This window comes from Epinephelus fuscoguttatus, linkage group LG4, assembly GCF_011397635.1.
Source record: "Epinephelus fuscoguttatus linkage group LG4, E.fuscoguttatus.final_Chr_v1".
Classification (NCBI taxonomy): domain Eukaryota; kingdom Metazoa; phylum Chordata; class Actinopteri; order Perciformes; family Serranidae; genus Epinephelus; species Epinephelus fuscoguttatus.
In genome coordinates this window covers 27,800,706-27,814,908 of record NC_064755.1, presented here as the reverse complement: position 1 = coordinate 27,814,908, position 14,203 = coordinate 27,800,706, and the positions used below count along the sequence as shown (strand labels likewise).

Genomic DNA, 14,203 nt, shown 5'->3' with positions numbered 1-14,203 from the left:
TGCCAAAGGATATCTCAGCTTTATTAATGACTCATGAATATACAGTATGAAATGTGGTGTTTGCCCAGGTCACAGAAGAAAATTAGCTCTAAAACAAATGGCATCTGCTGTATTTTAGTTATATTTCATACAGTATATACAGCATTGTATACCTCATGGAAGAGTCAGGAAAATACCACACTTGCTTTTGTTCCTTTGTAACTATATGAAAACATTATCCCAGCTTCAGTTCACTTACACCACGAGAGTCCAGATCTTGTTGGCTTTTATGGGTGATTCACCCATTCAGTGTCAGAGGTGCTAATAAGATGATGGTGCCATTATAGGTGACACCAGGCATGTGTCACATGACGTCTTACTGGTCCGACTCCAGCCCGGCTTGTCACTGGGATGAGATGGATCTTATCCCTCATCCGAGAGCAGACAGAACGTGGGTGGCAGTCCTCTTACTCTCCCTGTGAAACAGCCTCTGTGACAGCACAGCAGTGCTGCAGCTGAGCCACAGGGAGCATATAGGGACAGAGGACAGGCAAAACTGCCTGTAGCCTACAGGGGATGCAAGAGACACTCATTCACACCACAGGTGCTCTCCACCTGTCAAAATTTCACTGGCTGCTCGACACAACCCTGTGATTTTCAGCACATGGGGCTTTGGTGTCCATTGTGGAGCGGGTCTGTAAAGTGGTTAAAGGACCATACCACAATGTCATTGCTGCAGATTGCATCAAGTCAGAAACACTACTATTAATTTTCCAAATCATACCAGAGCTTTTTAGATGACTAGATATTCACCATACCTTCCAGATCAATCTGCTTTTGACCTTTCCTGCCAAGTTGCCTGAGATGGCTGATCCATCACAGAGAACATTAAGTTGTCTGTATTGTTTCTCAAAATTATTGTTGCATGGTAATGTAACATTAAGTGGTGACAGCAAGCACTGACATCCAAAAATTAGTGAGACTTCTGTGCCAAGATCAAACTGAGTAACACAAACAATAAACAGACTTAAATGTGTTGTCAAGGATCATTTAAATTTGTAGCTCCTTGCATTTTGAAAAAAGCTTTTTTTCCTGTTTTCAAGTACAGTAATGGATGTTTTAACTCCCTATTAGCACTTGAAAGCACTAACATGAAAAACTTTGCTCAACAATTTCAGCTCTTTCATTCATAAAACAATAGAATGCAGCAGGTTTATTAAAATGAAAGATGACTGAATGTCACCAAAGTCTCTGGTGGGCTTTCTTACTCTACTGAAACAAATAGAAACCATGAAGTGTATAGAATTATGAATGAAGCCACTGTGATGTCACCCAGTTTTGAAGTTTGGCATTTTGGCTGTTGCTCTTTTGCTTTTTTGCTTTTTTGGAGCCAGAGGTGACCATATTTAGATGAGAGGGCGGAGCTAACCCTAATGCTAGCTGCTAGCTTGGTTAGCATGGTGCATTTACAGCTATGGAAAACTGTGGAAAACTATTGCTAATGCTAATTTTCATGAATGAAAAACAGGCTTAAACCATTAAGACAAAGTGTACTTCCGTAAAAAACAGAATATCCAACTCCTTCGAGGGTCTTTTAGTACGACTAAATGCTGACCAGACGTTATAATTGACATCCATAAACTGAAAACACTGAAATAAGGACAGCTACACCTCTCCTCTGTGAATCTGCCATGGTTATTGTTACTGGCTTTTCCCCCTTTATGGGCAGTGGCCTTGTGGGTAACCTGTGAGGGTGTGACTACTACATTGTGTGTGTGTGTGTGTGTGTGTGTGTGTGTGTGTGTGTGCGCGCGTGTGTGGAGGGAAGCAGCTCTCTCGGGATGTCATGGTGAAGATGCATGCATCAAGTAGTGATGATAGCAGTAGTCCGTTAATCCCAACAACAGATGCTGGACGTACCAGTAAACTATAATTGAGAGAACAGCTTGATGCACTCTACAATCCCCAAACCTTGTGAATAACCATTTAAACTATGTATTTCAGAAAATGAAGCATGATTCTGCAACTGTAGAGCAGTTTAGAAGATATCTGACATTTTCAGAGAGCTGCAATGTTTTTTTTTGGGCTGTAAATCAAAAGCAAATACCGATGCCCACCCACCAAGTGATACATTTGCTCAAATAGCAGTGGGAAGGTTTCACAATGATGTCTGCATGGAGGACAGAACTGTCAGTCATCTGCCGTACATCCTACTTGAAATGACGTTCTGTCTCAAGCAAATGTCTGTTGAGCCTTGCCAGACTGGCTGGCTTTGCAACAACAGTAAAAGGGCTAAAAGATGCCAAAACAACAGCTCATCCTCTGAGCATACCACAGCACTGTTAGCAACCACCTCTAAGCTCACTGTGTGAAATGTGACCTCATCAGTTCATTTGACAATGGCATTATTTACCTGGAACCACCATAATTATTCATTTTATCCACATCTCCTCACTTGAATCAATTTTACGCTCTTCCCACACAAATTATTTTGTGCGCCTGAGCAGGGGAGGAAGATATTTAGATAGAACGCCTTCAAATGCAAGTGCTGCTGACAACCACCCAGTCTTTTGTCTTGAGAAATAACTCCAAAACAAAAGCAATAAACTGCAGCGTAGAATTCAGCCAGAAGGTAGATGGAAGCAATTTGAAACACTCAGTATCACAGCATAACTGGAAGTAAGTAACATTTTGCTGTTGCACACAGATTGTGGCTCAGAGGGGACAGACTGTAAAGACATCTGAGTGACATCTGAGGATTACCCCAACAGCAGCTCAGTGGTTATAAAGAGGGCAGAACCCAGGCTCCAGTACAAGGAGGGGGCACTTTGAAGTGGCGATTAGGCAGTGAGCTTTGCACCCAGAGCTACTGAGGCACTGCCCTCTCCACCTCAGTCAGAGCATAAAGATGCGGTGTGGCAGCTCTGCTGACTGGACACTGCTCCAGTTCCGCCTGTCCAATTAGCAATTTCTTCTACCCCTGAGGACTGGTCCCTTTCTGCTTGGCTTAGCTCACTGCATGTGGGCCAGATCACCTACATGTACACTCCCACTCTTTGTAACCACAGTAATGCTTGTTGTACTCAATGCTGTTATACACTAAGAGCACTAGTGTTGTCAAAAATATCAGTTTATCAGTACTGATTATGAATATTTTGAAAGGGGTTCACTGTTTTTTCCTCAGTATTGATACACTGCTGCCAGCTATGCTTTCTTGTTCTCTCTTATTGTTTATGTTTAACACAGTCACTCTGCTGTCCTCAAAGCCAAGCCCTAAATTAAACGCTAAGTCCCTCTTACAAGCTGGGTTTGGCTATACATTTTGACAAATAAATGTGAGTCTCAATCTGGCCCCCAAGGACACTGCGCAGCCAATTTTTCCCTAGTGGCCACTTGTGGTACTGCAGCAAAGAAATCCCCTGTGGTCTAAAAAGCATTTTCCCCACAGACCACCTTTGTAAATGAGATGTCTGTAAAACTGTTGACAGGACACCTCTAAATGCAAGGTCACTTATGAGTCATTCTATAATGCCTTTTTGATCCATGGAGGTTTTAGATTTGTTATTTTTTCCTCAAGCCAAGACAAGAGATTTACAAACCTGTGACTTCATGACAATGTAAAGTCTATGAGTCGAGCTTGGAGCCAGTGGCAGAAACACTACTGCACATATTCAGTGGGCTGCATACCGCAGAAGTAAACCCACAAGCTAAAACACTTTTTTTTGGTGCATAAACCAGGTGAGCAGTTTGATTGAAATGATTCCATCTTAAAGGGATAGTGCACCCAAAAAATGAAAATTCAGTCATTATCTACTCACCCATATGCCGATGGAGGCCCTGGTGAAGTTTTAGAGTCTTCACATCCCTTGTGGAGACTGGCGGGGGGAGTGGCCAGCACACCTAATGGCAGACGGCACCCCAGACTAACGTCCAAGAACACAAAATTGAATCCACAAAGTATCTCCATACTGCTCATCCGTAGTGATCCAAGTGTGCTGCAGCCGTGACATAAAAAGTTGTTTCGAAAAACGTCATATGAACTCTGTTTTTAGCCTCACTGTAGCTTGTAGCTCTGACTGCTTCTCTGTACTTACTTAAAGCATTGGGTTGAGCTAACATTAGTTAGCTGCTTTGATCACACGTACAAATATACATGTCTCAACTTGGGTCAATATGGACATACTATACATCGTTAGCTTGGTTAGATTCTCAATCATCAGTTGAGCACCAGAGTATAATTGATTTGGATCTACAGGCATGGTAAACAAGAGAGACGAAAAAGTTGTGACACCCTACCTCTAAAATGATCATAAAATCCAAATGAATGTCTGTTTATCAATTATTCATGTTCCTTAAGACGGTAAGGAAACAGCGGTCAAATGAATCAGTTTTTCATAAAAAATAATTCAGTTTATGAGTATTGTTTTAAGAGGGCATATAGAGGTGTTGTGTCAGTATACCTGGTGTCAAAATCCTCGGATGCCATAAAATGAGCGTTGTGTTGTCATGAGCTAGCCAAATTTGTATACAACTAATATCCATACTAGTATAAACAAACACTATGACAGTATTTCCCATCTTTTCCCATCATGGCTGGCTTTTGTACAAAAGGAATTAAAAGCCTGTCCCATTTAGATTCCTGTGGCAAATATAGTCAGTGATTGAAGCAAATAAAAGTCTGGGATATTAATTGAACTTTTACGGTATTTATCTCTTAATAAAAATTTTAACTTGGATGCCTTCATTGTCCATTTTTTCCTGTTGTATTGAAAATGGTGTCAAGGTGTTGTATCAAAGTTAGAAATTCCAGTATGGAGACAACACTTAGAGCACGCCATACTAAAGACTGTACTTTTCTGCAAGTTCTGCCTCTGCATTTCCCTTGAACGTCCATATTTAACCTCAGCATGACTTCGTCTTTGTTGTGCTCTGCAGCGAGAGGGTTTACTGCAAGCTCATTTACACCATCATTGTCACCACTCACCCCAGTGCATAGTGCCATTTATTTTCTCTTTTATGTGCATATAAAAGAGATAGCCACTGAAATCTAAAACAAACAAGCGACTTTCAAGTTCAAGAGTGCTCTGACTTCTAAAGGCTGCTGATCAAAGGGTTCAATGGCTTGTTCAGCTCACTTGTCAGTTTTACCAAGTCGTGCCATTTTCGATGTGATTCATCGCCCTCCATTGGAAGTACTTTTCATTCCTTACCCAGTTAAATAGAGTGAAGACTGCTACATTACATTAGCGGTTCTTATTTAACGTCAAGTGAAATTATCTCCTTATTCCAGTTTCAGCATCCAAACACTGTTTCATCTCTCACTTAACTAATGCGTCACCTGTTTGAGTATTTCAAGCTGAAAGTTTTGTTTCGTTCAAGAGGGAAGATAAATTGAATTTCCTGAGTGCTGTGATAGCTCTGTGTAGTGCAGGCTTCTCTTACTCTAATGACGCCTCTTTTTCTCTACAGCCATGGTGCTGAGGATTTGCATATCTCCCTAATACCTCAACACGGTGTATTTCCTACCTTTTATTCCCCTGCACTGCCTGCACACAGTGCTTCTCTGTAGCTTCTAAAAGGGAAGTTATATTCCATGAAGCAACAATCCAGCTGTCTGTTTACTGAGCGCGCTAACGTGGCCTCTGTGGATGCTGTATTTTATTTGGAGGCGTTTTACTCCCTCAGCTCTCGTGACTGACACAGATCATAAACCATACCACCCTTCACCCCACCCCACGACCTTCAGAGAGAGCACAGGACGTGGAGCCCTACATCAGCTGCTGGCTCCACCTGACTCTCTAAGCCCTTCAGGAATCAGGACATCCATCACTGAGCCACTTAGCACTGATGCTACCATAGACGCCCTTAGCTGGAGACCAGTTCAGCTTCCCTGTTCTAAGAGCCGTTGCTACCCTTGCTGATGTCGTGGTATCTAATGGACTTAACTTTATTGACCTCTCTATGAATATACAGTAACAGAGTATATTGCCTGTGTCTATTTCTGAATGTCTATGAATAATAATGTTCATCATTCAAGAGCTGGCTGTCTTTCACTGACTCTCTCATACTCAGGAGCAGTCTCATAGCAGTCAACTCTTTGACTGTAGACGGGGGGGTGTTACGACTGCTACGCTAATCTTAACCTTCACGATCAGAACAAGATCAGTCAAGTCGGATCAAGTGTTTTCCGGTCGAGAGCAGTTGCTGTTATCAATAGATAAACTCATGTATGATACTTAGGATGTATAAGATTCTTATCTCTTAGGCAGTATATACTAGGCAGAGATGTTGTAGGATCTAAACTTGATGAATAGTGTTCGCTGACTTGTGTTTCTTATCCTAACACTAACTCCTTTTTGGATGGCAGCATACAGTAAAAGAGTTTGTTAATACTTTGTAGCTCGATGAAAACAAAAGATGATTCTCGAGAAAATGACATCCTTTGTTTCTATATTCTAAGAATCCACTAAGGTGCACTGTCACACACAGTTTGAAAACTTTGTGGCTCCACTTTGTACCCGCAAGCAACTAACTACTTAAGAGTGCCCATTAAAGGTACCCTGTGGAGATTTTATGAGCCGGTCCCCATTTTGTTTGCATGCAGGTAGTGCAATACACATTCCTACCAATCGTTTAACACTATTCCTTGGATCTACAGGTGGCCGTAATACTAATAAAGAAATGAAGCGGTGTATTAAAAATGGCAGGGAAGAATGAGATGAATGGCAATTTAAAATGAATGTAAACGATGCAGATTTTAAAGTTTTAGAAAAACTTGCTTTGTAATGTTTTATGAGAAAGGAAATACATATGTTCATAAAATCCATGGTAGGTCTTAAAGTGACATGAACTTATAGTTCTGAGAGGACCAGTAAAACATAGGAACTGCTCAGAATCCCATACTAACATATGACTCATACAAAGTATGATGTAAAATTGAGTATGTAGTGCGTTCCAACTGCATAGTACATGGATTTTGTGTATGCAAGGAATGACTGGATGTAGATTAGTAAGAATTTCTGAGTATAAGGCCATAAACTTACTGGACACACTAAACTTCCCCAATGGCAGATTGTGAGGTAGATGGTTACAATAATTAACCATTGAACAAAATAGTAGAAAAGATGTTTAACACTAAAATATTCAGTAATTTGCCATAAATTAATAGTGGAAGATATTGAATTGAGTTCGAAGAAGCAACATTGATTTACATCTGTGATGAACAATTTTCATTCAAGAATAGCTCGGACTTGTAACATTGTCATCAGTACAGTCATATGATGCAGAGAAGAGTTATTGCTTCAGCAGACTTAAGTGTGAATCAGCTGTGAACAGTGCTGCTGCTGGCAGTAGGCTTATTCGAGGTGAACTGCACCTAGAAAGTGAACAGGAGGCAGTGCCGAAGACTAACATACAGGAAGTCATACAAATATTTACATCCTGTTAGGTCCATGTGTAGGCTGCCTCTAGTTTGTAGACCATGTTATAACCTTTACTATTATTATTATCATTATTATTGATAATAATAATAACCACACAAGATTTGCTAACGGATTAAGTCTCCGCTGCACAACATGAGACATCTCTTCAGTTTAGCCTTAAATATTACAATCAGTGTCGGGCAGTAACGCGTTATAGTCACTATATTACTTTTTCCAGTAATTACATGACTTTTTTCTATCTAGTGTAACTAATTACTAATAAAATTTTTGTAGTAATATTACAATTACTCCAAAACTAAAAAAAACTCATTATAACGTTACCTTTGATATCACATCACTACTGACTTGAGATAGGCTACAACAGTCACATCAGCGGACTCTTTATTGTAACCGTCGTGCAGCGCGTGCGCATCACGAAGCAGCAAGCTAGTTGGAAACGCTAACGTCCGCGGCTGGAAATATTCCCGTTACTTTGATTTTGTCAGGAGGAAAGATGACAAGAACACTGTTGCTGCAGGCAGTCGGACTCAAACTCTCCTCACTACGAAAAACACGTCCTTAAACTTCCGGTCTGAAACCTCGGCTACTACGACAGACAACACAATAACGTGAAGCTCCAGGAATTACACCTCACCGAAGGTAAGCCCTTCTCGACCGCGGAGGTCGGCTGTAGCCCTACACTGGATAAAACCTTAACTGCAAGCTACAAAGAAGTAATGAAACGTGTGGTTGGATATGTGGTGGGTGAAATGTTGCTCCATGAGTGATTCTCCGTCTTATTGACACAGCCTTGGGAAAATACCGGTCACAGGCAACAGAAATCCCCAGGTAGATAGAGGCTAGCTAGCCTAGTTTTAGCCGAGATTACCCTGACATTCACACAGAGGCGCACATCTCAATTTTGGGGAGAAACGTAAACACCAGTTTTATGGGGTGTAACAGAAAAGTAATATAACGAGTAGTGTAATGTGTTACTGTTGGCAGGGAGTAATAAGTAAGGTAATCTAATTACTTTTGATAAAAGGAACTACTAATTGATAATAAATTACATTTTAAAGTAACAAGCCCAACACTTTCTACAATCACACAGAAAATTGGGACTTTCTACAAAACATGGTGTTTGTGGTCATTACTAACAGCCAATTAGCTCTTCTATCAGGTGACAGCCGGGCGTTTCCCATGATGCTCTGGGTCTTGTAGTCAGTGGAGAGCACCTATGTGCCTTACTCTAAAACCTACAGCAGCTTGACCTCATGAGGTTATCGTTCTGCATAATGTCAGAGCAAGTTGTGATCAAGATACATTTACACAGCGATTGCCGATGGTTGATTCTGCACAGGCCTGGCTTAATCACTAATTTAGTACACAGTATGCAGTACATACTGATTGAGTATGTAGTAAGCAGTTGCTAGTATGGAACTTTGAGCACAACCACATTAACACAACAGAAATGTAATCGCTCCAGCTAGATGTAGTAGAGTAGTGAACTAAAGAAGAATTTTACTGCTGGAAAAATGGTCTCTTAATAAAACTAGGCTGTCTATGGAGTAGAAAGATGTAAGTACTTTTAAAATTGGTGTTATATGACCAAAGAAAACAGAGGAAAGGGGCACTGCCATTTGCTTTGCTCAAAAGGTACAAAAACCTACAACTACCAGAATGCACTGCATCCTATCCTATCAGTAAACACACTCGCTGGTAAGCTTGGCTCTTTTTCCACATGAAACAATATGGTAACAAATGATCTGCAATTACAGTTAAATGGTGAAGTTAAATATGTTTCTGAAAACACTTTAAACCCTTTAAGGCCAGAAACAGGCAACGCAGTAACAAAGTCTTGGTTCATATTTGATCAGCACTGCCTAGTAAAGGAAAGTCTCGTGCCCACTTCCACTGTTCACACATTATCGTATTACAACCATACAGTGCACAAAAATATGTTTCTAAAGACATTGTAGGTGAGAAATAGGCAATACTAATGCACTTTCTTTTAATGATTTGCTGCTCATGGGCTTTGTTTCTGTGATAACAATATCTTGACACTAACATTAGCCAGGTAGCGCACATAACACGACAATAACATGGGGGTTGATACAGTCAACTTCAAGCTTACAAAGTGAACGATGGAAAAAGCACAAGACTTACATCCAGTGTCCACCAGCCCATCTGCTCCCAATAATTGAGCTTTTCTGTCTTTGATGTGACAGTAGACAGTAACCCAGCTAAGACGCTTCAGTGACATCACTGGTGCCTTTCAGAAAAGTTCAGAGATTGGCTTGGAGTGGCCGCACAAAAAAGGCAGAACACTGTGAAATTAGACACTGGGCGTGACGCTTTTTCTCTAGATGGCTGCATATGGTCGCTCCTCATTAGGAGCATTTGAAAAAAGATGCCAGCACTGAGAAAAAACCGCTATGTGTACACAGGCCCTAAGGAGGGAAGTTTACTTTAGTTAATGTTCACTTACGACCTACAATGTTTTAACAAAAGCAGGTTGAAAATCGGCATAGTATCCCTTTAAACATAACATAAGAAGCATGGAAGCGTGACTGCTGCGTTAACATCAGAAACAGTGAAGACAGCGGCGGAAACAGCTTGCTGTCTGAAACCACCTTAAAAAGCACAGAATGAGCAGGCCAGGTGAAAAGAAGCAGTTGGTAGCACCATGCACAGTATATAGACAGCCAGTTCTAGTCAGGACAAGTCAGGACAATGAACATAAGAACTGCACAGGGAAGTAAAATTATGAAGAAGTTTTATCTTGGTTTTATTGAAGGCTCGCTGCAAAGCTGACATCAGCCATTCTGTAAAGTTCACTCACCTCCATCTCTCTTGGAAAAGTGAACAATCTCTTCATCCACAGCCCAAGATATTCCTCCTTTCCAGCATTTCCATACATACTTTTGTGCAAATGCACAAACTAAATGGTTTATTTGTTACAGTCACACCACAGAATTTGTGTTCTCCTGGGATTTTAAAGGACTGTCTAACAGTACTAGTCTAATCAGCTTTTCTGTACGCTCTCTCTCTTTTTTAAAACGGCAAGTGGCCTCAGGTGTCACGTCAACTTCAGTACAGCATTTGAGGCTGAGTGAAGACTGTGGAATACAGTGCTGCTGATCCCATTCTTATTTTCCATATGAAACAAGTTTACCCACCACTGTTCCTCCTTTTTGAGATGGTGCATTCCCAGAGGACACGGCGGGGTGGAGAATAAAGTGGAGATCGGATGGAGGAGTGAGATGAAAAGGCCAGTTGTGACAAGTAAAGGAAGGGAAGGAGGCAGCAATTGGGGAGAAGACAAACCCAGTTATTGAAAGGAAAGCATGGGTGTTTGTCAGCGTTTGTCACTCAGCGGTGTGAAAATGCATCCTGACACCCGTTTATCACTGTATATTTAGAAATCAGAATTGTTAGAAGGGAATCACAAATTTGAATACATTAGCATCCTTCCCCGCCGCGCAAATATCAAAGCTCAATGAGGCTTTATATGCTTGTCCTCTAAAGTGAAGGCCGCTGGATTGTTTAAATGTTTGCAGCCTGAAACGCAAAGTGCTCACGAGTTTGGATCCACTTATTGTAGCAGTATCATAACAAGAATGTAAACAGACGCAGGCGCACAGGTGCAGGCGTGAATTGTCTCTCACACACACATACACACAAGCACACTCTCTCAGCAATAGATGATGTTTTTTTATGACTCTCTTCCAGAGCCACCTCTCTCACTGGGCATCTACTGATACCCATTAATCATGAGCTCTCTTGTATTGTCAGCCCAGCCTTCCCTCCCCTCCTCGCTCCTCTCCTCCGCCTCCCCCTCCTCCCTTCACTTTCAGCCTGTCAGTTAACAAGCTGTGACACCATGACAGTGATGTGTGTGCAACTGAGTGATGCCTGGCTGCAGCCCTTATTGGAAAGGTATTGAAATGCTCCGGCACGAAGGGGGTAGTGATGAGATTGTATTTCTCAGCTCCTTATGACAGAATGTAAAAATGGCAGCTCTGCCTGGCTATTCAATTAGACGACGTAGAGGGAGAGCTTTGTTTTGGGTTGCCCTCCTTTGACAACATGATTCACTGTGGCATGCAATCAGCTCTGTAGCAAAAATCCCATGTTTTTATTTTACACACGGTGGAGAAAATTCAACCATGTATGCAAAAAAGCATCACTCATTTTTTTTTCTCCCCCTTGTGTATGTGTTTGTGTGTACAGGCTCAGTGTCCCTCAGTGTGTTCCTGGTCTCCCTCGCAGTGACAGTGTGTGCTGTTTGGCTAGTGGCTCTTTGTGGCGTCTGTGGTTGGTGTCAACGCAAGCTGGTGAGTTTACACACACACACACACACACACACACGTACGCACAAGCTTCACTAACAGATATACTGTAGCTTCCAGTCACAATTGTTGCCATCTTATCATGCTTTAATATTCAGAGAGCCTTAATAAACATTGTCTGCTGTGATTGTGCTTGAACAAGACACGTTGGTGCTCTGGAGAAACAACAATGTGTGCAAATATTATGAAAATATGTGCAAATATTATGTGCAGTCTTGTTGAACTGAGAATTTTCAGTTACACGACAGTTATTAATGAAAACATATTACCAGTGGTGGAAAAAGTCAGATTTCTTACTTGTGTAAAAATGCCGAATACAGTGTGAAAATACTCCATTACAAGTAAAAGTCCTGCATCCAAGCCCCACTCAAGTGAAAATACACAAGTATAAGTAACAATATGCTTAAAGAACGATGAGTAAAAGTACTTGTTGACCCCTTGTAGCCACACCTGCAGGCAGCAGAGTAAAAAGTCTGGTTTTGGAGGCACTGAGTAACTAATTATTAAATCTCTGGATTAATGCATGACATATTCTGTCTGTTATGTATCAATATTCTACACTTTAAGGTCAGTGGCTGGCTTTAATAGCTTTAAAATGGTATTTTAGTTGTGCTTCGCTCCGGAGAACCACATGCCAAAACAACAATGTGCAAGGCCAGAGCTGATCGCCTGTTGCCCTGCTGCAATTTGATTGGCTGCTTGCCAAGTGCTGTTGTTGTCATTTGCTTGTAGACATTAGTATTTCTTTTAAATAAGATAGTAACTGCAGTTACAATGACTTATGTGGATAATCCTCTTCGGCATGAATTTGATATTCTGCTTTTTGAAGAAAAACTCAAGATTAAACACGTCAGTGCCCCAGGCCGTGGGATATTGTCATAAACCAAACTGCTGGTGAAAGTAATCAGATTCAAGGTGGAGTGTATCTCCAGGGAAATAATGGCTAAGCAAACTTGTCAGAGAAGACACTTTTTCTTTTGCTTCCCATGTGTGTTATTATTTGAAGGGGATGGTACCGGGTCAAGAACAAATTTTCAGGAGCTCAGGCATCTTTCTGAGAGGATTACCAAACATTACCAAACATGAAAGCAGCAGGGAAATGTGGGAAAATTGCTGAAAGATAGCTACCCAAATTGACAGTGCATACAAATGTGGGATTGAGCAGTTTACAGTAGCAGCACGTTGAGGAGAACGGGGGCACATTCAGCCCTGACAAATCTTAGCAAAGTGCTTATTTAAACAGAAACACTGGTGCATTGAGCATCTTGGTGTTTATGTTGTGTTACACAAGTGTGCTGCCTTTTTAATATGACAGCATTCATACACATATCACTACTGATTGGGTAACACTTGGTACACACCCACCAGACAGGAGAAAATGACCCTCAAAGCCTGTTGCACAGTTTCACGCTGTTTCTAGGAAAAATAATGTTCAACCTAGAAACTGTAGCAATCGGTGCACAGCGTTTTCAGACAGATGGGCCCCAGGGAAAACCGTAGATAGCGCATCATGTCAAATAACTATAAAGTGGTGTCACTTTCTGGGTTTGTATGCATGCAAAGTAGTTGTTGCCCCAACACTGTTCCATCTAAAAACTTCCTCTGTGGCATATATGTTTTACTGCTAGATCACCTAGCACCACTGAGCGAGGTAACATTACAGCTCAGCTGAGGTGGACATCATTAATGTTTACATCTCATACTGTCACAAGTACAAGCCTCTTGTCCATGAGGAGATGCATGTTTCCCTTGTAACAAAAGTGGGGTTTTTTGCGCTTTGGGCACCATAAGCCAAGTGCCGTCTTGTTCCATTAATCAAGAGAAGGCAGACATCTCTACGGCCAATACTTTCAACATTCAACAACTTGCACCAAAACAATTTTGGCATGATGTATTTTATGTCACAGAGCAAAACATGAAAGTCTCTTGAGCTTATGTAAACCACAGACCTTATTTCAGGCATCTAACAAACAGCCCATTAATAAAACCCAGTGACTTCAGGACGAGGGAACTGGGAGTGCTATAATGCAAACTCATTTCCAGGTTTTAGGACTCATTCCTGCACCACGCTTTTTATTACAATTCTGTGACATTGTATGATTTACAATGACGTATCGTCTGGTGTTTCTGTGTGAAGTTAAAGCAGCTAGAGGGGGTAAAGGCATGACATGCACCATTTCTTGAATAAAATTACAGATTTCTCTAGGTTTGAACATTATTGGAAACATTTGGGATAAATTAAGTACACAACTCAAGAAAATATATAACATAGCCTCAGTTGTTTTTGTACATTTTAATGTGGAAATGTTAAATATTATGTGTTTAACAACAGTACTGTAGAGAAGTAATGCCCACAGTTGCGTCAGTGTGCACGTGATTACAGCAGTGCAGACTCAAACTAATTAAACCTTCAGACAGACGCCGCTCCAACATCAGTAAACTGTGCTGATA

The 14,203-nt window shown here is 41.2% G+C and overlaps 1 protein-coding gene across 2 annotated transcripts in view; it reads left to right on the top strand.

Moving 5' to 3' along the window:
* The window catches only part of syt7a (synaptotagmin VIIa), a 112,688-nt gene that overhangs the window by 35,311 nt on the left and 63,174 nt on the right, over positions 1–14,203 (top strand). For both annotated transcript variants that reach the window (XM_049573587.1, XM_049573586.1), the window contains exon 2: positions 11,634–11,737. In XM_049573587.1, the coding sequence (XP_049429544.1) occupies positions 11,634–11,737 (104 nt within the window). The remainder of the gene's footprint in view (positions 1–11,633; positions 11,738–14,203) is intronic.